Here is a 24,358-nt window from a genome sequence, read left to right as displayed (position 1 = left end):
ACTGCTGTGCTTTTCCTCTCACTCCGCTTGTTGGCCTAAGGATCATTCCTTTGAATCATGGTGCTGGCCTGGCTAAGGGACAAAGAAGAACAAGGTATTTTTCTGAGGTTCCAGATTATGCTGCTGTTGCTGGTTCTTGGACCACGCTTTAAATAGCAAGTCCATGCCTGGATCTCCTCTCGGATAAGGGTTTAGGAAAGAGATGGACATTCACTGAAGCTCCCCAAGTTCCAGACTCAGGGCTGTGCTTTTCTATGTATGCCTCATTATAACCAACCTAAGAGAGATTTCGTTAATAATTCTCATTTGACAGAGGGGAAAACAGACTGGATGTATAATTGACTTCACGGGTTTCACATTATTGATGCATATACATACATACATACACATATATATATGGAGAGAGGGGGGAGAGAGAGAGAGAGAGAGAGAGAGAGAGAGAGAGAGAAAGTCTCACTCTGTCGCCCATGCTGCACTGCAGTGTTGTGATCTCACTCACTGCAGTCTCAACCTCCAAGGCACAAGGGATCCTCCCATCTCCTTAGAGCTGGGACCACAGGCACCTGCCACCATGCCCAACTAATTTTTATTTTTTGTAGAGGTGGGATCTTACTATGTTGCCCAGGCTGTTCTTAATTCCTGGGCCCAAGTGATCCTCCCACCTCAGCCTTCCAAGCAGCTAGGACCACACACATGTGCCTCCATGCCCACTAACTTTTTTTTTCTTTTGGTAGAGACAGGGTCTCACTATGTTGCCAGGCTGGTCTCAGACACCTGGTGATCCTTCTGCCTCACTTCTCAAAATGTTGAGATTACAGGCATGAGCCACTGAGCCTGGTGATAGTTTCAGTTTTGATGTTGTCAAATCTATCAAGATTTTTGGTAAGAAGGATGATTTTATTAACTTTTTGTCATAATCTTCTAAAGAAAATTATTTTTTCTTCAAAAATTTTAAGAAAAGATGACTATCAGAACACCAGACATTTCCTAGTCTGCAATATTTTTCTATATTTGTGTTACCAAAAATAAACTTACCATTCATACTATGTAATCATCTCTTATGCTGAGAAATAGAACATGTGGGCACCCTGGAAACCTTAGAACCCCTCCATTTCCCACCCTCCTCGACCTTCCTTATGAGTTACCACATTACTGATCTTTGGGATTACCTTTTTTCCCTGCCTTTGCCCATAAGCATAATACCTGTGTATATATTCTTAAGCAAGAATAATTGCTTTAAGCATTCGTACAAATGGAACAAGATAGTAATGTGTATTTTGTATGGCCAAATAGGACCACACCAGCTTTCCTTTTATTAATGTTGGCATAATATACTTTCACTTTTGACCTTCTCTATCCTTGTACTTTACATGTATGTATTGTAAAGATTATAAACTTGGAATCCATCCAAGTGGACTCTGTTTTTAACTGAAGCATTTATCCAATTATATTTAACATAAATATCCCATGTTATATTTTATTTTCTGTGTGTGTCCTTTCCTAAGGAGTCTTTGAAGAGTTCTGGGAAGCGGACTGACACCAACATATTGCTGCCCTGTTTTCTGTGCCTGGTCATCCCCAGCCTTGAGAGAACTTCCTGTTTAAGGAAGAGAGACCAGCAAGCACTGAGGACCCGCCTAGTGTCAGGACCCATGTTGACTGATTTCCAGTGTGGATTTCTTTAATGGTCACAACAACCCTTGAGGTAAGATGCATGATCTCTGATTTACAGAGTGGGAAACTGAGGCACAGAGGGATGCAGTGAATTGCCTGATGACAGTGCCAGGGCCCAGATTTGAGCCCACCTGTCTAATTCCATCATCTGTCTTCTTTCTGCTCTGCTTGGAGCACGTACACATCAGTTAATGTTAGCATTGTCACAAGGGCTCTTGGTGCTTCAGCAAGTGGTCCCTGACTTCTGTCCTTTCTCCCAGACAGGCTGTGGTTCCCCCGGCCAGGACTGAGCTCTGGGTGAGTCCTCACTTGCTTGTCTTGATCTCTGAGTACTCTGTGCTGCTTGGAGACTCCTGGTCCATAGGCTCCCTCAAGTTCATCTCGGAAAAGCTGAGGGAGGCATAATGGAGCTCCTGTATTTCCCCCACAGAAGGGGCATCCTCAGTAGGAGACGCTTGGTCTCCAGGACTGTCTGGCCAAGGCTTCTTCCTGGAACCCTGAGTAAAGGGGAAGGAAAGGTGTCACCGTAGGAATAAAGAGGCAGGCATAGTATAATGCATTCTTATATTTTTATGTTACCTTGGGATTTATTTTGACCATAGGTTGGACTTTCTCATGCCAGAAGCAGGGCTTAGTCACATGGACACAATTTCCAGTCTCTACCTCCTCCCAGTTGCCCAAGGTGGTTAATCCAGATGTCTGCCTTATACAACCACCTCCTATGACCATCTCCCTGTGGCGCATACAGATGCAACCTACTCAACTCACTGGTATCCTGACTCCTGTGTCCCTCATGGGCTGCACAGATATCTGGTGGTGACCTGTCAGTCACAGTGTGGCTCTGCAGAACTCCTGCCTGCCAGCTCTAAACCCCCAGTTAGAACTACCTGTGGGAAGCCTGCTTGGGTAATCCCCTGGACTCTAATTAAGGCTTTGGCTACTAAGGCTTTTGTCTGTCTGTCTGTCTGTCTGTCTGTCTGTCTCTCTCTCTCTCTCTCTCTCTCTCTCTCTCCCCCCCCCCGTTTCCCTCCCTCCCTTCCTCCCTCTCCCTCTCTCCTTCCCTACCACTAGATGACCACTGGTATCCTTGTCCATTCTCTCCTTTCCATTTGCCCTTCGAGGCTTGCTATGCCAGCTTCTCTCTGGGACCTGTGAGTAATAAACTGCTTCTGTTATTTTATGTGTGTCGTTGTGTTGTCTCTTCTGTGTCCCACCCGACTGACATACCTGAACCTAACTTCTCTTCTGGTCAAGGCTCTCCTAGAGAATAACCGTCTTGGTAGGAATAAACTGGACACAGGTCATATGAGAGCCGCAAGGGCATCTGTGGGTAACCTTCCATCTGGGCACCAAGGAAGGAGAACTGGGGATCTGCTTAGCTCTCCTTCCTTGGTGCCCAGATGAGGGGTTACCTACAGGCATCTGCCAGGATAAACAAGATTCCTGTGCAAGGGACATCTGGTCACAGGCTGGGCACTTACGCAGCAGGCTGTGTGCCAGGATAAAGGAGTATTCTGTGAAAGTCACATTGTGAACATCATGACCAAATCCCTGGGGTTCCTATTCAAGGCAGGGCCAGAGTTTATGACCACTCCCAGAGAGAGACCTCAACACCGAATTAGAGGAAAATACAGCAAATGGTTCCCATGGGGAAGTTGGGCTGATATGACATTTATCAATTCATCCTTTTATAATCCACTCCTCCTAGCAGGCCATGGGCTGCCTAGGTCAGGGTCTATGTCTAATTTCTCACACTGTACGTGCCCAGGACCTGGCACAGGGCACACAGAGCTGGGTTCAAATCCTGGCCCCACCTGTCCATATGCATTTCCTGTGAACTCAACTATTCACTCATTCTTTCAAAATTTTGTAAAACTGTGATTGATTAGATCTTATTGAGGACTTACTAACCACACTGAATCATCACAAAAAAAAATCGTAAGAGTATGAAAGATACTCTAATTATCCCCACCTTACACAAAAAGAAACTGAGGTGGAGAGAGGTTAAGTAGCTTACCCAGGGTTATTCATCTAACACATGGTGAGGCCAGGATTCCAACCCAGTCCTGTCTCCCCTGTTTCAGGTCCTGGGCACGTACAGTGTGAGAAATCAGACATAGATCCTGACCTAGGCAGCCTGTGGCCTGCTAGGAGGAGACGGTTATAGATGAAGCAAATGTCTACCAGCAGCATATATTACAAGGTATCTTACGTGCAAACCAGAAGAGAGACAGCAATTCTGATCCTGGACCTGGCTCCCACAAAACAGAAACAAAATGGAACTGATCCTAAGTCCCCCAACAAAGATGGTGCCCAGACATGAGTAAGTAATTTCTTCCTTCGCCCACCTTCATTCACATCCCTACTCATCATGCTATGGAAAAGCATCTTGAAAGCAATGAGCCTTCAAATAGTAACTCAGAAATTTTCTTTCTGAGACAGAGTCTCACTCTGTCATCCAGGCTGGAGTGCAGTGGTTTGATCTTGTCTCACCGCAACCTCCCGTCCCTGGTTGAAGCAATCCTCTCACCTCAACTTCCTGAGTAGCTGAGACCACAGGCACACCACCACTCCCAAGCTAATTTTTGTTTTGTTTTGTTTTGATTTGATTTTTGTAGAGATGGGGTTTTGACATGTTACCCAGGTTTGTCTCAAACTCCTGGGCTAACTGACTGGCCCACCTTGGCCTTCTGATGTGCTGGGATTACTGGCGTGAGCCACCATACCCAGCCATGAAGTTTTTTAAAAGGACTCCAGAGTTAGGGGGAAAATGGCATCATTGTGTCAGAAAAAAAATAGACTTTCTGGAGAGAGTTGCCTATATTATGTGCAAGAAAGATGAAATAAAATGAAAAGGTGGCTATGCACACCAGCATTATGCAGCCCAAGGAAGAAATAAAGACATATGTCTATCAATAAGTTTGCGGTATTGAAATAAAAAGGGTTACATTGACAATTGAAAGACAAGGTACAGCTCAGATTAATAAATAGGATAATGCAATATGTTCATCCCGTCACTTGGTAACTCTTTGCCCAGTGCTTGCTATGGGATAGATGCTGTTCTTGTAAATGAGGACAAAAAGTGAACTGAAACCACCCAAATACTTCCCCTTCATGTAGTTCCTTGTTAGACAGAAGGAAAAGTAATATAAGTGAGTTCCCTGTGAGCTTGTGACTTTACTAAACACTCCTTGTAACAATCTGAGACAGATACTAGCATATTAATTGCCCTATTTCCATAAGAGACAACAAAACAAAACAAAAAACCCAAGGAGGTTCATTAGCTTCTCCAAGGTCTTGTCTTTATATTATTTGTTTCTGGAAGATAGAAATAGAAAACTATGGCTGAGCATGGTGGCTCACACCTGTAATCCCAGCACTTTGAGAGGCCAAGGTGGGCAGATCACTTGAGGTCAGGAGTTCAAACTAGCTTGGCCAACATGTCAAAACCCTGGCTCTAAAAAAAATACAAAAATTAGCCAGGCATGATGATATGTGCCCGTAATCCCAGCTACTCGGGAGGCTGAGGCACGAGAATCACTTGAACTCAGGAGGCAGAGGTTGCAGTGAGTTGAGATTGTGCTACTGCATTCTATCCTAAGCAATACAGTGAGACTGTCCAAAAAAAAAAAAAAAAAAAAAAAACCCACTTTAACATTTAGATAATAATAATTTTCAAGTAAGATAAAAAAGAAATAGAAAGGCCGGGCGCAGTGGCTCAAGCCTGTAATCCCAGCACTTTGGGAGGCCGAGTCGGGTGGATCACGAGGTCAAGAGATCGAGACCATTCTGGTCAACATGGTGAAACCCCGTCTCTACTAAAAATACAAAAAAATTAGCTGGGCATGGTGGCGCATGCCTGTAATCCAGCTACTCAGGAGGCTGAGGCAGGAGAATTGCCTAAACCCAGGAGGTGGAGGTTGCGGTGAGCCAAGATCGCACCATTGCACTCCACCCTGGGTAACAAGAGCGAAACTCCGTCTCAAAAAAAAAAAAAAAAGAATGACATAAGATGTCTTAACAGCAATACTAGATGAAAGAAACAGTGGAGTGGAGTTTAAAGCACCAAAGAAAAATCGCTTTAATTCTAGAATTTATATCCTGCCAAATAAAATTCAAATATAAAGGCATAAAATAAATTTTCAGGGATTTAAATCTTCAGAAGCCTTGAGGAACCCAAATTGAAAACCCACTGGGAGGAAGAATTCAAATAAAAAGAGACAAAGAGAAAGAAATACAGGAAATCTGTGGTAAGTGTGGGAGAGAAAGGTGTCAAAATACCTCAGCAAAACGTGTAGGTGTGTATTTTTTTTAAGAAAATTCATTATGTACAGGCCACAGATCAAGTCTCAACAAATTTTTAAAATAGATATCATAGAACCAGGTATTCTGACCAGAAAGCATCTACTTCAAATTTAATTATGAAGAATGTTTAAAATCTTCATACCTGTGGAATTTTTAATGTCAAATAATTTAAGATTCAAAGAAGAAATCACAATTTTTTAAACAATATCCATAACTGAATGCTATTTAAATAATAAATATCAAAATTTGTGGAATGGAATAAAAATTACGTTCTTGAAGAAATTTATCCCTGACTACTTTTTATAGAGAATGAGATATACACTAACAAACTAAGTATCCAGCTTAACTATTTATCAAAATCATCAGAATCAACCAAAACAAGTAGAAGGAAGTGCTGAGAAAATGAGAGTAAAAATCAATAAAATAGAAAACAAAGACACAGTGAGAACATTCTACAATCTCAAAAGTTGGTTCCTTGAAACTGATAATAAAATAGGGAAAGCAATTAAAAAGATTCAGCTAGAAAAAAAAAGAAAGACGTCACAAATAACTGATGTCAGGAATATTTTTAAAATGGGAAGTAATCTTGGCAAAAACAAATAAAGACAAGAGAATGCCACCCATATCCTTTTGTCAAAAAAATATATAAAACTTAGGTGAAATGAACACGTCTCTAGAATAAAGCTCGCTGAAGAATACATAAAATGATTACATGAGGAAACTTGCACATAGCAACACCACGAGGCCCAGGTCGTTTGATAAGTGACACCTATCAATCATTCAGGAAACAAGTCATTTCAATTTTATACACACTCTTCCAAATAATAGAAAAAGAGACTAATCTCCAATTTCTTGATATTATCTTGATGCCGAAACAAAAGAAATAGGAGGAACAAGGAAAATGGCAGGTATATTTGACCCATGCGTACAGATGCAAAAGATCATCGAACTGAACCTATCGGGGTATTTAAAAAACATGCCTTGAACAATATGGGCTTCTCCCAGGAATGCAAGAGTAGTTTCATATTAGAAAATCTTTAGCTGTCATGCCTCATCGTTACAGCTGAAGGAGAAAAACATCCTCTCAGTAGATGCATTCAAAAAATACAACAGAAATTTATGATAAAAACTTATTTAGTGATAGAAAGGAACTTCTTTAACCTGATGAAAGTTAACAAAAACCAAGTTAAGTGGAGGATATTGGGTGCATTTCCTTCAAAATCAGCAGTAGCAAAAGATGCCCAGGGTCACCATATCTATTCAACTTTCACTACCGTCTCACCCAGCACACTGAAACAAGAAAAAGGAAGAAAGGGCTTAGGGACAAAGGGAAGAAATAGGCTATTATTTTGCAGATGATACAATTATCTAATTTGAAATCCCAAAAGATTCTAAATAATACCCAAGACCAATTTGTGATTTTTTTTTTTCTTTTTGTAGAGATGGGAGGGAGTCTCACGATGTTACCCCCTGGCCTCAAACTCCTGGCCTCAAGAGATCCTCCTGCCTCAGCCTCCCAAAGTTCTGGGATTATGGGCATGTGCCACCAAACCTGGCCTAATTTGTGATTTTTTTTTTTAATTGAAAAAGAAATTTATTTAAAATACTTCAATTTCTTTCTCTCTTTTTTTAAAAATAAGTTGAAATACCTTCAAGATATTAATTGTGGTCTCTTTTTTTATATACAAGTTATTTGAGTTATTTGAACTAATAAGGGAGCTTAGCAAGTTGGAAAGATATGAAATCAATTAAAAATGTACTTGAGCTTCATTTGCTGCATTTGCCAAAAGAATTAAGACAATTCTCTAAATCCAGACAGCTGATACCCCAGAGGAGGTGGGTGTCACTATGAAGAGATGAGCAGTTATAGTGAAGCGTGAAGCCCCTAGAGGAACTCAGCCTATACATTCAACCCCAACAATGAAGGAAAGAAAAAGGAGAAGTTCTGTGTTGCCTAATGGTGGGGAAATGAAAAGTAACTGGTTATTATTCAAACCCTCTGTAGACGGCCCCAAGCCTGAGGTGCTACATAGACTTCCGCTGCCAGATGAGGTTAGGTTTGCATGTCCTCACTTCCTCATGAAACTGATGATTCAGGACAGCGCGTCATTTGTTGACATCTGAAATCTCTTAGAAGAAAAATGCATCTGCAGAGTATACAGGAGGATAGGTATTTCTTGTTCAGTACCTGAAGCCCAAAAGGATGAGTTGATTCTTGAAGAAAATAGCATTACATTTGCGTCAAATCCAGCTGCTTTGACTCAGCAAAAGCCAGGACACTTAAAAATAGGAATATTGCCGGGCGCGGTGGCTCAAGCCGGTAATCCCAGCACTTTGGGAGGCCGAGGCAGGGGGATCACAAGGTCAAGAGATCGAGACCATCCTGGTCAACATGGTGAAACCCTGTCTCTACTAAAAATACAAAAAATTAGCTGGGCATGGTGGCACGTGCCTGTAATCCCAGCTACTCAGGAGGCTGAGGCAGGAAAATCGCCTGAACCCAGGAGGCGGAGGTTGCGGTGAGCCGAGATGGCGCCATTGCACTCCAGCCTGGGTAACAAGAGCGAAACTCCGTCTCAAAAAAAGAAAAAAAAAAACAAAAAACGGGAATATCACTGATTTTTCAGATGGCATCTATATTTCTGAAAAAGAAGAGATCAGCAGGCTTATAAATAAGATCTAAGAATTCTCCTGCTACCAAAGCAAGAAGATTCTAAAGGACACATGAAAAATCAACTTGTGATTTTTTTTAATTACAAAAAATTCAACCCCATCTATTTTTAAATGAAGTGCATTCTGATAGGGAATCAGAAAATGCACTTTTAAAAGATAGCATTTACAATAGCCACAAAAACTGGTATTTAGGAAGAAAAATTACAAAAGATGTGTAAGACCTATGTGAAGAAACGCTACATATCTCTTAAAGGGCCAGGTGCGGTGGCTCATGCCTGTAATCTCAGCACTTTGGGAGACTGAGGTGCGCAGATCCAGCCTGGCCAACATGGCGAAACCCAGTCTCTACTAAAAATACAAAAATTAGCTGGGCATGGTGGTGTGCACCTGTATTCCTAGATAATCAGGAGGCTGAGGCAGGAGAATTGCATGAACCCGGGAGGCGGAGGTTGCAGTGAGCCAAGATCGCGCCATTGCACTCCAGCCTGGCAACAGAGACTTCGTCTTAAAAAAACAAAAACAAAAAAAAAAAACACAAAAAACAAAAAACAAAAAACAACCCACTTAAGATTTAAAGGGAGAGATCTACTGTTACTGTCGTGGATAAGAAGGCATGAATTTGTAAACAAATTCTTTCCAGATTGAGCTATAGAGTCAATGTATTTTTTGGAATTTGACAACCTGATGCTAACATTTAAGTGAAAAATAAAGGGCCAAGCATAGTCAAGATACCAGTGAAGGAGATTAAGGAAGGGGTTTTGCTGTACTCAATATCAGAACTTATTTTTGAATTTATAGACAGTGATGACTTAGAGACAGTAAAACTGACTATTGGAACAGAATAGAGGCCACAGAAAGAGACTCACAGATATGTGTAGAATTTTAAAACATGGCAGAATTGGCATGGAGCTCAATGGAGAAGGAAGGAGGACTGTTCAGAAATGAAGGAGAAACGTATATGGATCAACACTACACACCACACACAAAAATCAACCCTAGGTACACTGAGTACTTAAACATCAAAAGAAAGCACACTCTCTATGTCCATCAGTTCCATTTTTTTAAACTTTTAGATCCCCCAGATATGTGAAAACATGCAAAGTTTGTCTTTCTATGCCTGGCTTATTTCACTTAACATAATGATCTCCAGTTCTACGCATGTTGTTGCAAATGACAGGATCTCATTCCTTTTTATGGCTGAATAGTACTCCATGGTGTATGGGCACCACGTTTTCTCTATCCATTCATCTATTGAGGGACAGTTAGGGTGCTTCTGGATTGTTTGCAACTCAACGGATCAATGCTTGAGGGGCTGGGTACCCCATTCTTCATGTGTTTATTTCACACTGCATGCCTGTATTAAGACAGCTCATGTGCCCCATAAATATATACACCTAATATATACCCACAACATTAAAAAATTAAAAAAAATTAAAAAGAAAAACATAAAACTTTTAGTAGATACTATATTTGAATATCTTTCTAATCTTAGGATGGGAGAAATTTTTTTTTTTTTTTTTTTTTTTTTTTTTTTTTTTGAGACAGAGTTTCGCTCTTGTTACCCAGGCTGGAGTGCAATGGCGCGATCTCGGCTCACCGCAACCTCCGCCTCCTGGGTTCAGGCAATTCTCCTGCCTCAGCCTCCCGAGTAGCTGGGATTACAGGCATGTGCCACCATGCCCAGCTAATTTTTTGTATTTTTAGTAGAGACGGGGTTTCACTATGTTGACCGGGATGGTCTCGATCTCTCGACCTCGTGATCCACCCGCCTCGGCCTCCCAAAGTGCTGGGATTACAGGCTTGAGCCACCGCGCCCGGCCTGGATGGGAGAAATTTTTTTAAAATGAGACCGAAAAGGTATTCAGTAGAAAAAAAGGAATTGTGAATATGATTATATTACAACTAAGAACTTATGTTCATTGAAGATCACTTTAAGAAGTGAAGACAAGGCCGGGCATGGTGGCTCACACCTATAATGTCAGAACTTTGTGAGGCCGAGATAGGAGGATCACCTGAGATCAGGAGTTTGAGGCCAGCCTGGCAAATATGGTGAAACCCCATCTCTACTAAAAATACAAAAAGTAGCCGGGCATGGTGGTGGATGCCTGTAATCCCAGCGACTTGGGAGACTAAGACAAGAGAATCGCTTGAACCTGGGAGGTGGAGGTTGCAGTGACCTGAGATTACCCCACTACACTCCAGCCTGGGTGACAGAGTGAGACTTTGTCTAAAAAAATAAAAGAAGAAGTAGCGAAGACAAGCTCCACATTTGGAGAAAATATTTATAACACATATAATGAGAAAAGTAGTGTAAAAATGTATAAAGCCCTCCAACAAATTCAATCAGAAAAAGTCAAACACCCAATAGGAAAATGGGATCCAGATGTGACCAGACATTTGACAGAGGATGTGCGCTTATGCCGACGAAAACAGAGAGAGAGATTTCATCTTCATTGCTAACCAAGGAAATGCAAATCAATACCATACAGAGATATTTAAATAACCCCCAAAATTGAGAAAACTGAGGAGAGCAAGTGCTGGAGAGATTGCAGATCAACAAGATCTCCTAGGCATAGATAAGTATAAATAAATGGATACAATGGCTTTGGAAAGCCATTTTTTATGATCTTGTAAAGACGCCCATTCACATGCCCAGTGACTTGGCAACTCAATCTTTATTTAGGTAGTGCTAAAGAAAAACTCTCGCGTGTTGATACAATGAGACAGGAATAAGAATGTTCAGAATGGCTCAGATGGAAACAATTCAAATGTGCATTCATCAGTATGTGGTTAGGTAATAGATACAATCATCAAATAAAATATTTTAAGTGGTCACACCTGTAATCCCAGCACTTTAGGAGGACAAGGCAGGTGGGTCATTTGAGGTCAGGAGTTTGAGAGCAGCCTGGTCAACATGGAAAAATCCCATCTCTACCAAAAATACAAAAAGGAGCCTTGCACGGTGGTACATGCCTTGATCCCAGCTACTCAGGAGATTGAGGCAGAACTGCGTGAACCCAGGAGGCAGAGGCTGCAATGAGCCAAGACTGCACCACTGCACTCCAGCCTGGGCGATGGAGTCAGACTCCATCTCAAAAAGTATATATATATTATAAGCAGAAAAAGTCAATACAACTGCAACTTCAATTGGCTAAATCATAATACAACACTGAGTCTACAAAGCAAGTCCGATAAGTATGCATGGAACACGATACCCTCTGCAGATTCATAAGCAATTAAAACTAAATAGTGGTCTATGTTAAATCTACATATATGTGACAACGCTAGGAAGACAAGATTCACAACCGTAGTTACTGGGAATGGATCGGGGAGGAGCACAGGTGGATGTAAGTTGTCATCAACGTGTTAGGTCTTAGGTTGGATGGTGGGTTGGCATTTCTTTATCGTATTAGGAACAAAAATGAAGAAGTACGGTAAATGAGGCTTGTTCGAATGATAACAGCTTGGTCATGAACTAAGCATTTTGGGTAATTCCATCTGGGACAACACTAGACCAATTTTATAAAAGAGGAGAGGAGACATGCTGGGCAGAAACGGCGTGAGAAAAAACCGCAGGAGCTGAAGAAGCCCCAGGCCCTGTCCTTCAAGAATTCCACAGATATGATGAGGGGGTGGAGACAGGTAAAGGCAGGGGTGATGTGTGATGGGGACACGGATACGTGTAGGGCTGAAAACACGGAAGAGAAGGGGCAGATGTCAATGGGAATGGAAATGACGAGGTTTTCCCAGAGTGGCAGATACTGAGATTAGAGCTGGAAGGATTGGATGAGGTAGTCTGGGGGAAATGGGGAAGGCAGAGTGGAAGAAACTGTACTTGCAAGGGCTCAAAGTTGTAAGACAGCAAGTCTGTACGGAGACAGGAAGCCAGCGTGGCCAGGCCAAAGGGCAGAATCAGAGGTCAGGAAGCAGGCTGAAGTGGCCCCTGTGGGACAAGGAACATGGCCCTGATTCTCTAAGTAATGGGAACAAACAACATTGAGCTCCAGGCTGGCTGAGAAGTAATAGTTTTGAGGAGATGGTTCTGGCAGCCTCATGTTTAGAATGAGAGATGGAGGCAGGGAGGAGGTGAGGCGGGTTCTGAGGTCAGTAGAGGTGGGGTGGGAAGATGAGCAGAGGACAGGTTAGTTTTACTTTTAGTAATAAAGTTGGTGGTCAGGCATGGTAATTCATGTCTGTAATCCCAGCACTTTGGGAGGCTGAGGCAGGTGGATCACCTGAGGTCAGGAGTTCAAGACCTGCCTAACATGGCAAAACCCCGTCTCTACTAAAAATCCAAAATTAGTCAGGCGTGGTGGTGCACACCTGTAATTCCAGCTACTTGGGAGGCTGATGCAGGAGAATCTCTTGAACCTGGGAGGTGGAGGTTGTAGCGAGCCAAGATCGCACCATTGTACTCCAGCCTGGGTAACAAGAGTGAAACTCCATTTTGAAAAAAATGAAAGAAGGTTGGACGGGACATAATGATTTTCCTGGCCCCGGGATATGAAAGGGGAGAACAAGAGAGAACTCCCAGGTGATGAGGGAGGAGTGGGTTTGGTGGGATGCTGAGGAGCTCAGCCCAGACTTTCTGAGTGGACATGAACATGAGAGGATCCCTAAACCACTCACCCAGGCGACTGTACCCATAACGGGGTCTTCGTCACTTATTCTCTCTGATCTCCCGGCTGCGTGCTTCCTGCGGGCTTTCATTCTAAGGAAAGAGACCAACACAGTGCAGCTGGGACCACTGAGGCACGGGTTACCAGGCTGCCCCATCCCCCGTCAAGATGGTGAAAATGACCATGGAAAAGTGTCTGTTCATATCCTTCACCCACTTATTGATGGAGCGGTTTGTTTTTTTTTTCTTGTAAATTTGTTTAAGTTCTTTGTAGATTCTGGATATGAGCCCTTTGTCAGATGGGTAGATCGCAAAACTTTTTCCCCATTCCATTGGTTGCCGGTTCACTCTAATGATAGTTTCTTTTGCTGTGCAGAAGCTCTAAAGTTTAATTACATCCCATTTATAACAGGAGAAATACCTAATGTAGGTGACGGGGGTATGGATGCAGCAAACCACCGTGGCATGTGTATACCTATGTAACAATCCTGCACGATCTGCACATGTACCCCAGAACTTAAAGTATAATAAAAAAGAAAGAAAGAGAGAGAGGAGGGAGGGAGGGAGGGAAAGAAGGAAGGAAGGAAGGAAGGAAGGAAGGAAGGAAGGAATGAAGGAAGGAAAAGAAAGAAAGAGAAGAAAAGAGAAAAGAAAGAGAAAAGGACAAGAGAGGCATCCAGGTCCCGCCCGGAACTGAACTCGGAGACATTCCTGAGGTGGGAGTGAGAGTTCCATCCTCTTAGATGACCAAGGATTTGGTCAGGGTGGCCATGGACTGAATTTCCATCATAAATACCCACCTTATACACAAAAACATATGCAGGAATGGTCACAGCAGTGTTATGCATTATAGCCAAGAAGAAAGGCAACCCAAATGCCCATCAATGGCTAAATGGACAAATCCAATGTATTCCATTTATACAATGGAATGTTATTTGGAAACAAAAAGGAATAAAGTAGCAATACATGCTACAACGTGGGTGAACCTTGAAAACGCCACGCTGAGTGAAAGAAGCCAGCCACAAAGGACCCCATAGCGTACGATTCCGTTCACATGAAATACAACTGCAACTTCAGGACAGACAAACCCACAGAGACCGAGAATAGGTTAGGGCTGGGGGAACGACAGCTAAGGGGTGCAAAGTTTCTTTATATCTTTGTGTTTCACTTTAGGCTAACGAAAAAGTTCTAAAATTGATGTTGGTGATGGATGCGCAACTCTGTCAATATACTTAAAGCCATTGACTTGTACACTAAGTGTAAGAATCGTACAAAATGTGTATCTCAATAAAGCTACGGAAAAGAAAAGAAAGGAAAAGAAAGAAGGGAGGAAGAGAGGGAGGAAGGGAGGGAAGAAGAGAGGAAGGGAAGAGAAAGAGAAAGAAGAAAAAGCCTCTCTGCATCTACTCAGTTCTGCTTTCTGTTTTGTTTTGTTTTTCTTTTAAGACAGGGTCTCTTGCTCTGTGGCCCGGGGTGGAGTGCAGCGGCACAATTCCAGCTCACTGCAGCCCCAACCTCTAGGATCAAGCGATCCTCCTGCCTCAGCCTCCAGAGCATCTGGGACCATAAGCACACATCACCACCTATGGCCTCAGCTCTGCGTTTCTGAGATTCAGTCTCTCCTACTCCCTACCAACACCACCCTGTCCCTTACCTGGGATCCAGACTTACATTAAAAAGAAGAGGAGGCACAGACAGAGAGAGAACAGGGCCATGACACCAGCACCTCCAAGGGCTGCAGGAACCACCCGTGCCCCGAGGTTTGATCTCCCTGCAGAAAAGAGGGTCATGCAATAACTCGCTCCTAGGACTGAGACTCTTGTCCTCCCACCACCTGGGCAACTTGCTCCAGGCCCCTACTCAGCCAGGAGATGAAGAACCATGTCCTCCCAGCACCAGTCCAGCCTCTCTCTCCCACTTCCATCACTCTGGGACCCATGCCCCTCCCCTCAGGCCCCTGCCCTCTGAAATATACCCCCTGACCTGGCAGCAGCAGAACGAAGCCACTCTGGGACCCATAGATGTTCCAGGCCTTGCAGCTGACTTTGAGGCTGGAGTTGAACCCCCCGTGGAGGATCAGGGAGCTGTTGGCCCAGGGCCTGGCCGAGCTGGAGTTGACCTTGAAGGAGGCCTGGCTGCTGTTCCCCTCCAGCAGCTCTTCCCCGAGCCACCAGTGCACAGAAGGGACCGGCTGGGCTCTGAAGGAGCAGCTGCAGTGTAGACCATCAGCCTCCCAGGAGCAAGAGGGGCCCAGCAGCTGTGGGGAATCTGTGGGGAGGGAGGACCGGACTCAGCAGGGAGCCTCTTACTTCTCTAACGCCATGCAGTTCCTGCTCCAGCTGCCCCCACACTCACAGCAAACTGAGAGATTCAGAAAAATTTGCAAGGAGCCCAGCGGGTGCTGAGCGCGACAGGTGAAGCCTCCTTCCTCTGCAGACCCTACTCGAGGAAGCTCCAAGATCCGAGTATTGGAGATGGGGGTGGCGTTCGGGGCAGGGGAGCCCTGGAACCAGCTCAGGTGTGCAGGGGGGTTGCTGTCAGCATCACAGAGCAGCTGCAGAGCCTGACCCTCCAGGACCGGAAGGAACGAGGTGTTTTGCAGGATCTCTAGGGCTTTGGGGAAGAGAGAGAGAGGGAGAGAGATGGGGCCAGGGAGGCCAACGGTCCCCATCCTTCCCTCCTTCCCAGGATCCAGGACTTCCCTCTCCTCCCCTGGCCCACGCTGGTTCCATCCTGATTCAAAGGCTGGGCCTTTGCACACTCAGGAAATGGATCAAAAGTATCTGAGTCTCATGTCTCCAGAGGAGGCTCAGCATCTCACTGGTATACGCCTGGACTGAGGTGGAGAAAGGTCAGACCCCGTCGTGATGTTGGGTAATACAGTCTGCTAATGCAGCGGGAATTAAGACTAAGGATGCTGGAGTTTCCTGAAGGGTGAGACGAAAAGAACCACAGAGCTGGGCTGACTGGGATGAGGGGGGCATCGATTGATCCTTGGTGACTGTGGGAAGAACCAGACCACAGGAGGGTGGGAGATGGGAGGGGTGGAAAGTCTGTTCACCGCTTTGAGCAGAGTGCATGAGTGTACACCTGTGTGTGTGCACGTGTGTATGTGCATGTGTGTATGTGTGCATGTGTGGTGTATGTGCATCTGTGTGTGTGTGGTGAATATGTGTGCGTGTGTTTGTGCACGTGTGTGTGTGCAGTATATGAGTATGTATGCATATGTGGTATATGTGCATGTCTGTGTGCGGTGTATGAGTATGTGTGCGTGTGTGGTGTATGCGTATGTGTGTGGTGTATGTGCATGTGTGTGTGCGCAGTATATGAGTATGTGTGCATGTGTGGTATATACGTGCGCATGTGGTGTATGAGCATATGTGCATATGTGGTGTAAGTGCATGTTTGTGTGTGTGGTGTATAAGCATATGTGTGCGTGTGTGGTGTATGTGCATGTGTGGGTGTGGGGTGGTGTATGCGCACGTGTGTGTGTGTGGTGTATGACCATGTGTGGTGTGTGTGCATGTGTGTGTGGTGTGGTGTATGTGCATGTGTGTGCATGTGTGGTGTATATTCACGTGTGTGCATGTGGGGTGTGTGTGTGTGTGTATGTGTGTGTGGTGTGGTGTATGTGCATGTGTGTGTGTGGTGTGGTGTATGTGCACGTGTGTGTGTGGTGTATGACCATGTGTGGTGTATGTGCATGTGTGTGCGTGTGTGGTGTATGAGCATATGTGCATGTGTATTGTATGTGTATGTGCATGTGTGGTGTATGTGCATGTGTGTGTGTGTGTGTGCCTGCACCTGGTGCTCACAGAAGTAGGAAGCCAGAGAGTGGTAATTCTCATTCTCACTCTTCCCAAATCGGATTCCGTTCAAGCTCTGATTCTCTACCTCTGCTCAGAGACGGACCCAGAGGCAGGTCCCAGCTTCAGAGAGGAGAGGGTCTTTCCTACCTATGCCATTCCTGTAGATGATGATGTTCTGTGGAGCATCTGGGATAAAAAGATAGAAACTTGGCTTCAGGATTGAGGAGTGAGATGGACATGGGCCCTGGAGGCACCCAAAGAGGGGCCACAGAAACCCAGCAAGTGGGGAAGATTGTTCTGGCGCACTCCCTGCCCGCCCCCCAGATCCCGAGGCTCAGATCCACACACAAGGTTTCTCAAGTTATTGTTTCGTCTCTCTCTCCCTCTTCCTTACACACACACACGCACACACACACACACACACATGCACACACACACCACACACGCCCCTCACTCCCACTGCCCTTGGGGACCCAGCTGTGTCCCCACCACCACTCACAGGAGACATTGAGCTGGACAGTTCTCTGCGTGGTCACCTCAGCTCCGGTCACCTCAGCTCCTCGGAGTTTCACCTGACAGGTGAGGTTGGTGCCGTGGTCCTTGGGCCTCGGAGTGAAGGTAAGAACCGGGGAGCGGGTGGTCTCGGGGTGCAGGAGGCTGAGGGCATCGCCCGTCCAGGAAAATGTGAGAGGCCGTCCCGCTTCGCAGGATCCTGGAAGGCTGCAGTTCAGCCTTGTGGGGCGGCCGGACTCCAGAGGCTCCAGAAAGTGGATGTCGGGTTTCAGGGCTGAGGAGGAGACAGGGAGACGCCTGGGCCCCAGGGCGTGGGGACGCACGGTGTGGCCCTGACAGTGGCCAGGCCTCAGGCCCCGAGCTGCCCCAAGTCCTGCGCCTCCTCCAACCGCCCCTGCCCAAGTCCCGTCCCTGTTCTCATTCGGGGTCTCCACAACCCAGGATCCTCTCCTAGGGCCCCTCCATACCTGTCACCTCCAAGTTCAGCTTATTCTCTTCGTAGGTATATCTTGCCTTTCCTCTCTCCATGCGGAATAAATAGTTTCCCGTGTCCTCCATTCTGGCATCTTCTATTTTCAGGGAGCAGACATTCTTCCGGACGTCCCCAAGGAGGTGGAATCGGCCCCGGGTCTCTTGCTTCGTAGTTCTGTGTGGGTGGTTTGTCGCCACAGGAGCACCATGGTATACGTTCTCCCCCTCCCGGAACCAGTAGACGTAGAGTGGATGATAGGAATTCGAGGAGTCCCCCGGGTAAGAGAAGGAGCAGGGCACCAGGACGCACAGGCCCTCCTGCACCGTCGCCGACTTCTGCACTCGCAGCTCATACCCTGCCTTGTCCTGCAGGGACCCTGGGGGGACACAGAGGCTCAGCTTCGGCTCCAGCCCCCTCCCCACCCCCGTGGCTGTTCCTCCTCCCTCAGCTCACTCACCCCCCCACAGCAGGGCCAGCAGCAGCAGGGGCAGCATGTCTGCCTCCGCCGGGGCCCCAGCTGGGTCCCAGGGCCCTCTGTCAGGAAAGGAAACGCCCCAAACATGGCATGGGGCTGAGGAAGCCCGGACAGGAAGCCAGTGGGTGAGTGAGAGCTGTGGCCATGCCCAGAAGGGGAACTTGAGGTGCTGTTAGGGTGAGGTGGGGGCTGGGAAGCCATCCTGCTCCCACCCCCTCTAGACACTGCAGCTGGAGATACTGAGGTCCCCGGAGATGGGAGGCTTGTCCAGGTGGGGATCCCTCAAATGACAAGTGAGATCCCCAAGGGAGTGAATGTAGAACTAAAAGAGAGACGAGGGCGTGTCCTGGAGATGAGGTGAGATGTCAGAACCACCCTCCAGCTGAAAACCATGAAACATTCTGGATATGTATAATTTTACTTTGCTTTAAAATGTTCAAAGTGACCAGGTATGGTAGCTCATGCCTTCAATCCCAGCACTTTGGGAGGCTGAGGGAGGACTGTTTGAGCCCAGGAGTCTGAGACCAGCCTGGGCTACACAGCAAGACCCCATCACTACAAAAAATAACTATTAGCCAGTGTGGTGGCACATCTATAGTCTCGGCTCCTCAGGGCACTGAAATAGGAAGATTCCCTGAGCCCAGGAGTTTGAGGTTGCTGTGAGACATAATCATTCCAGTCTGGGCAACAGAGTGAAACCCTGTCTTTAAAAAATAAAGTTCAAAAGTGCTGGAAAAACAATTTTTTTTGGACCCAAATTCAGTGGGGAGTCCGAACATGAGAGAGCTGAAGCACTCTTATGTTAAGTGGCGTTTTGGCACACGGAACAGTCCAGTTTGGGTCTTGATGGAACTTAGGGTCTTGCGGGACGGCAGTGAAACACAAACCCCTTCTAAAGCCCTATTACGGAGCTCCAGAAGCAAATTTGCCACCACGAGGCTGATGAAGCTCAGTCTTCAGTGCCCTCCCTTGCAGGGTCCACTTTTCGGATCTCAGGAGGGGCCCAAGCAATGTGTGGAAATAACCTTCATTGTTACTGCTCTTTTATAAAAGAAATTTCATAACAGTTCCCAAAAATGAACAATGATCTTAAAATATGTTAGACATTCCTATTAATGTGTGTGGGAAGTAAAAACGTTCCTCTTTTAAGTTTCCTTTCTTGTTAAACAACAAATCCTAAGTGTGCTAATAACTCTTCGTTAAGCCCCGTCCTCTGTAGCTGTTAGACATGCCACGCTTACAGGCACATAGTACATTCTATGTCCTTGTACTTTAACCAGGATAATCTGTGCTGGACGTGCTCAAAGGCATGTCCCAGCTCTCCTTTGCTTTTGCCTGTTTAGAAAAGTTTTAAGTTATTATCCAGTTGGGTTTTAGTTTAGATTGTGAAGTCTGGCTCCAATCAATGGAGAGCAGACCCAGCAGTAAGGACAACCCCAAATGCGTAAGGGATAAATTTGTCTGCCTTTCCTTTGTTGATTGTACTTTTGTGACAAGATGGCTAGTCAGAGTCCCCTTCCTGCGGTCCAGGAAGTAAAAATTGCATTGCTGAAAGGTCCTTTGTCTCAGTGCTAGTTTTTTTTTTTTACGGCACTGAATACCTGTTTCCAACGTGTTGTGAGAGTAAAGACAGTTTCTTAAACTATCCATGACCAAAACAAATTTCAACCAATCATGCCAGAAGAAATACCACCTTCTCCTTCTATCCTATCTAGTAGGATCTAAAGATAAAGACTCGATTATGTAGGAACATAACATTTTTTATCTTTATATTAAATTCCCTCCGTTAAAATACATATATGGCTTCTGTTTTTACGTCAGCCCTTAACTGATTAAATCTCAAGAGATGAATAAATGAGCATTGGGTGATTTCAAATCCCTTTATGATATAATTCATAACCAACTAGAAATTCTCTTTAGAGAATTTCCCTAACAAGATAAAGGGTGTCTTCAGCAAACATCCTATATCTAATGAAATAGCTTCCAGTGCTAACATAATAAGGCAATAAAAATCAGTAAATGGTACAGCAATTACAATGAAATTGTAAGAGAGATCTTTATCAATGACATGATTGCATATATGGAATAATCCAAATGTATATACAGACACATTTGAAGCCCTAATAAAATATTTGCAAGACTGCCATAGATTAACCAAATTATAAAATCAGTTGTATTTCCACATCACAGTAATAAATAAAAATGGAATTTTGTAAAATATGCCATTGACAATAGCTTCAACAATTATTATATAATTTATCAATATAAAAAATTATGTTATAACATTTTTGAATATATTGAATATGTCTAACTATTAGAGAGTTAGCTAACAAAAATACATATGTCATCTCTATGGAGGAAATTATAAATCTGCACTGAAGGACATTAAAGATGTAAATTAATCAAAAAAGAGGACATGTTGATGAGTTTGAGAACAATATTGTATGAACGTCAATTTTACCCAACAATCTTCAGTGTCGGAGAAACATGTCATACAATCCTCTGGGTGATTTTTGTGCAACTTGATAACTCTATTATAAAATTCATACTGAAGTAGAAATGTTCAAGTATGGTCAAGACAACCATGAAGAAAAATGAATAGCTCTGCCAGATATCAAGATGTATCATAACATTATAGAACATATGACCATATCAGGCTGGGCACAGTGGCTCATGTCTGTAATCCCAGCACTTTAGGAGGCCAAGGCAGGTGGATCACTTAAGGTCAGGAGTTCAAGAGCAACCTGACCAACATGGTGAAACTCTGTCTCTGCTAAAAAAATAATAATAATAACAAAAATTAGCTGGGCGTGGTGGCATGTGCCTGTAATCCCAGCTGCTTGGGAGGCTGAGGCACGAGAACTGCTTGAACCCAGGAAGTGGAGGTTGCAGTGAGCTGAGATCGAGCCACTGCACTCCAGCCTGGTTGACAGAGTGAGACTCCATCTCGAAGAGAGAGAGAGAGAGAGAGAGAGAGAGAGAGAGAGAGAGAGAGAAATCAGGGCTCCTTTCCATTCTGGCATCCTAACCACAATCTTCCAAGGGAAGACCCCCCAGGGCACCCAGATGGCAGAAGAGCCCTTGACCTCCCTCTCTCCTCTGCCCCTATGGCCCAGCCTGAGGTGTCTGATGCAGCTGTAGGGACTGAGGGCAGATAACAAGAAGGACTTCCTGACCTCAGAGGACTGGGGAAACCCCAAGCTCTCCCCTCTACCAGAAGCCCTACTGCCCTGGATTCCACTCTGACTGTTGGCATTTCTCAAGATTTCCCCTCAGGCCCCTGGTAGCTGCTTTTCCAATTGTGCCACTGCATTTCATCTAGGGTGACAGAGCGAGACTGTCTCACATTTTTTAAAATGTTGAAAAACTATGCCCATTTCAGTGGTTTACACCTGAATGTCAGCACTTTGGGAGACCAAGGCAGGAGGATTACTTGAGCCCAGAAATTCAAGACCAGCCTGGGCAACATGGTGAAACCCTATCTGTACAAAAAAAAAAAAAACAACAAGAATTAGCTGGGCATGGTGGCTCATGCTTGTAGTCTCAACTACTTAGGAGACTGAGGTGGAAGGTTCGTTTGAGCCCAGGAGGTGGAGACTGCAATGAGCCAAGATTTCGCCGCTGCACTCCATCCAGGGTGACTGAGTGAGAGGTTGTCTCAAAAAAAAAAAAAAAAAAGACCATTATGCACTGACCAAGCAAAAAAAAAAAAATTGAGTACGTAGAAATAGACCTCAACCGCAGGAAACATCATGTGTGATTGAGGAAGTGGCAAACAATACATTTTTCTTTTTATTTATTTTTGTTTTTCATTTAATTAAATTTTTTTTGTGTCAGTGTCTCTGTCACCTTGGATGGAGTACGATGGTGTGTGTGATCAGGGCTCACCACAACCTCTATTTCTCTGGGCTCAGTTGATCCTCCCATCTCAGCCTCCCGAGTAGCTGAGACTACAGGGATGCACCATCATGCTTGGCTAATTTTTAAATTTTTTGTAGAGAGAGGGTCTCACTATGTTGCCCAGGTTGGTCTCAAACCCGTGGGCTCAAGCAATCCTCTCACCTCAGCCTCCCAAAAATGCTGGGATTACAGGTGTGAGCCACTGTGTCTGGCCAACTTTTCAAAAATATATATGGGAAAACTTAATGCAATCAAGTCTGCAGTAAGTTTGCAATGAAATTTCACCCCCAGCTCATGCATCAAAACCAAGTACAGGTAGCTTGAAGACCTAAATATGACAGAGAAAACAATAGAGCTGTTGAAAGATAATACAGCAGGAAACCATCATGAACTTGAGGTAGGAAGGGATGTCTGAGCAAAACATAAGTAACACTTTATAAAGAGAAAGACTGAAAACTTGGCCCCTGGTCCAGAACCTGAGCTCTACCTCTCAAAGGTCTTGTCTCCCCAGGACCTTGACATCTTACCCCAGCTCCCACAAGCCATGCTAAGGAGGCTGGTTCTCTCCATGTTTCTCTGGCTTTGAAAGGGGAAAGCTGAAGGGCCCCTGCAGAGCACCTGAAGCCCAGAAGTAAAGGTGACCACCGAGACAAAGAGTGAGGTAGCCGTCCTGGGTCTCAGGTCCCTGAGAGGAGAAGGCAGCACCTTTTTGAGAGATGGTAATGGGTGGTTCCTCTCCATTGGGCTCCAAGGTCCCTTCCAAGCAGTGAGTAACAGGAGATTTCATCCTAACTCCATGTGTGGTCCCACCCTGGTCTCCAAAGTTGCTCGCTCTTGGAGAATTTTCACCCCCGTCACTCTCACAGTGACTCTGTAGGTAAAAGGTATATGTTATACCACATCCTTTTAAGATACATCTCCCACTGACTCCCATCTGGAATCCCCCAGTACTCAGAGAAGAGTTATTGTCCTGGGGGCAACTGAGGAGGAGGTGACATTGATCTTGGGAACTATATTTATTACTCTCACCCTCTCCTGTATGACCACTAGAACACAGTTACCATGTGCCTGGCTACACTGAGTTTTAACATTCCAGGACCCCAGGTGAGGAGAACGTACAGAGCATTAGGTCACTTGTTTCCTTGGGTGAGAGACAGAGATACCTGTAGTGCCAGCCCCAAGCCTCCCACCCCCTGGTCCTTTCTGGCATTTGTTCCACTCCACACTAGAGGCACCTCCCAAGCTGGAGATCCCAGAGATTGCCCAGGGACCCATTCTCCCAACCCCCATCCTCTGTGCTATTAAAAGCTAAAAACGGATGGGGTGAGGGGAGAGGAAATTGCAAACAGAAGCCACAAGATATAGACAGAAAGTCAGAAGAGGAAATTTCCCCACAACCTCTAGCAGGAAAGCTGGGCCCCAAGGGCAAGGAAGATGCCAGGCTGGGCCGCCTCAGGGACACAATGCCCATCCTAATAAAAGTAAAGTAAGACAAAATAGAGAATTGGGGGAAAGAACCATTTTCACATTCAAGAAGGGCTGCAGAGTTTGCCTCAAGAGAGAAGTGTGTATATAGTTTGTTTTATCACTACCTTGTTTTCGAATCAAACTAGTGATAATATTTTTTACTCAGGTGAAATTCAAACAACATGAAATTACTAAGGGTAATTTTGGATGTATCAAGTTTTGCAGGATGAGGTGAAGAGGAAGCTAAAACGATACTGGATTGAAAAAAAGAAACATGAACATTAAGGCTCCCCCTTGTGGAGGATAGGGAAAGCATTTTTAAAAGTTATAGATTGAGTGGCAATGATTTGAGGATTCGGGGCATGATCTCTTGGACTCAACAACATGGTGATAAGAGAGAAAATGCAGTGAAAGAGTTTCTGTGGTGGGGATGATTGGTGAATTTTTGCAAC

The 24,358-nt window shown here is 44.9% G+C and overlaps 1 protein-coding gene across 2 annotated transcripts in view; it reads right to left on the bottom strand.

The window, feature by feature from the left end:
• Positions 1 to 1,273: 1,273 nt before the first annotated feature.
• The window catches only part of LOC120360098 (sialic acid-binding Ig-like lectin 5), a 31,413-nt gene continuing 8,328 nt past the window's right edge, over positions 1,274 to 24,358 (bottom strand). Inside the window, exons 2-10 of one of the 2 annotated variants that reach the window (XM_074386018.1) lie at positions 18,522 to 23,310; positions 18,060 to 18,440; positions 17,579 to 17,866; positions 17,227 to 17,265; positions 15,626 to 15,883; positions 15,254 to 15,538; positions 14,942 to 15,041; positions 13,282 to 13,363; positions 1,274 to 2,171 (exon numbers count right to left, since the gene is read on the bottom strand). In XM_074386018.1, the coding sequence (XP_074242119.1) occupies positions 1,980 to 2,171; positions 13,282 to 13,363; positions 14,942 to 15,041; positions 15,254 to 15,538; positions 15,626 to 15,883; positions 17,227 to 17,265; positions 17,579 to 17,866; positions 18,060 to 18,440; positions 18,522 to 18,558 (1,662 nt within the window). In that variant the 5' untranslated portion in view covers positions 18,559 to 23,310 and the 3' untranslated portion in view covers positions 1,274 to 1,979. The remainder of the gene's footprint in view (positions 2,172 to 13,281; positions 13,364 to 14,941; positions 15,042 to 15,253; positions 15,539 to 15,625; positions 15,884 to 17,226; positions 17,266 to 17,578; positions 17,867 to 18,059; positions 18,441 to 18,521; positions 23,311 to 24,358) is intronic. The other variant, XM_039466101.2, reaches the window with a different exon arrangement.

Source organism: Saimiri boliviensis, chromosome 14, assembly GCF_048565385.1.
Source record: "Saimiri boliviensis isolate mSaiBol1 chromosome 14, mSaiBol1.pri, whole genome shotgun sequence".
In the NCBI taxonomy this organism is placed as follows: domain Eukaryota; kingdom Metazoa; phylum Chordata; class Mammalia; order Primates; family Cebidae; genus Saimiri; species Saimiri boliviensis.
This window is presented reverse-complemented; position numbering and strand designations above follow the sequence as displayed.